The sequence below is a fragment of the Plectropomus leopardus genome, unplaced genomic scaffold, assembly GCF_008729295.1.
Source record: "Plectropomus leopardus isolate mb unplaced genomic scaffold, YSFRI_Pleo_2.0 unplaced_scaffold4849, whole genome shotgun sequence".
NCBI classification, from domain to species: Eukaryota; Metazoa; Chordata; class Actinopteri; order Perciformes; family Serranidae; genus Plectropomus; species Plectropomus leopardus.
The window spans coordinates 4050-5049 of record NW_024653208.1 but is presented as its reverse complement, the minus strand read 5'-3'; the positions used below and the strand labels follow the sequence as shown (position 1 = coordinate 5049).

At 36.0% G+C, this 1000-nt stretch overlaps 1 protein-coding gene across 1 annotated transcript; it reads left to right on the top strand.

The window, feature by feature from the left end:
* Positions 1–6: 6 nt before the first annotated feature.
* LOC121939445 (olfactory receptor 52B2-like) lies at positions 7–663 on the top strand (the record flags this gene model as incomplete). Its single annotated transcript, XM_042482466.1, has 1 exon — positions 7–663. A coding segment is annotated over one exon (657 nt), but the record flags the coding sequence as incomplete, so codon positions are not given.
* Positions 664–1000: the final 337 nt, after the last annotated feature.

Below are 1000 nucleotides of genomic sequence, written 5' to 3'. Positions count from 1 at the left end.
CCTGCATGTATTTCACAGGGTTTTTTTATTCATCTTTATGGTACAGGAAACTTGCTGATTTTGACTGCCATGGCATATGACAGATATATTGCTATATGTTGTCCTTTGAGGTATAATAGCATAATTAGTCCACGAAACTTAATAAAAATTATTATTGTAATTTGGTCTATAAACTTCTCAATTATTTTTACATTGTTTTTGTTAGTTGCACGGTTTAAAATATGCAGGACAAATATAGTGGATTTGTACTGTAACAATCCATCACTGACGAAACTGATCTGTGAGGACACCAGAGTGAACAACTACTATGGGATAATGTCTTTGTTCATATGCCCAGGGGGACCACTGGCAGTCATATTATACACATATGCACGGATATTTTACACATGTATTATGACTAAGAATGTGGAAGCTTGGAAAAAAGCCATTCAGACATGTGGTACACATTTAGTTGTTTTCTTAATCCTAGAAATTAATACTACTTTTACATTCATTGTTCATCGCATCCCTGGTGCCTCCCCATATGTAAGACGGGCTCTTGGTGTATCAGTTTTAATATTTCCCCCTTTTTTGGACCCCATTATATATGGACTGAAAACTACAGAACTAAAGCAGAGCATGCTACTGTTCCTAAAAAGAAACCCATGTTCAAACAAGTTGTAATCAGTTTATGTTTTGATTAGATGTGATGAGAGGAATCACAGACAGTGTAGAAATTATGTGCATGTCTTAAGACTGACTCCTTGATATGTGTACTATGTGGATCGTCAGACACTGATGAGGAAATGAAAGGTTTGGGTAATGGTCTAAAACTCCAAATAATCTCCTTTCCTAACCACTATGCATTAATCTTAGTAGAAAACATCACAAGGTCAAAGAAAGATGTGAAGGAGAATTCATAGGGACTTAGGAAAAGACAAACGTGGTATTTAGAGAATCTGACTGCACTTATCCTCGGCTCTGTAATTATGTGACAGTAAATGTTATTGATGTGGGCCTG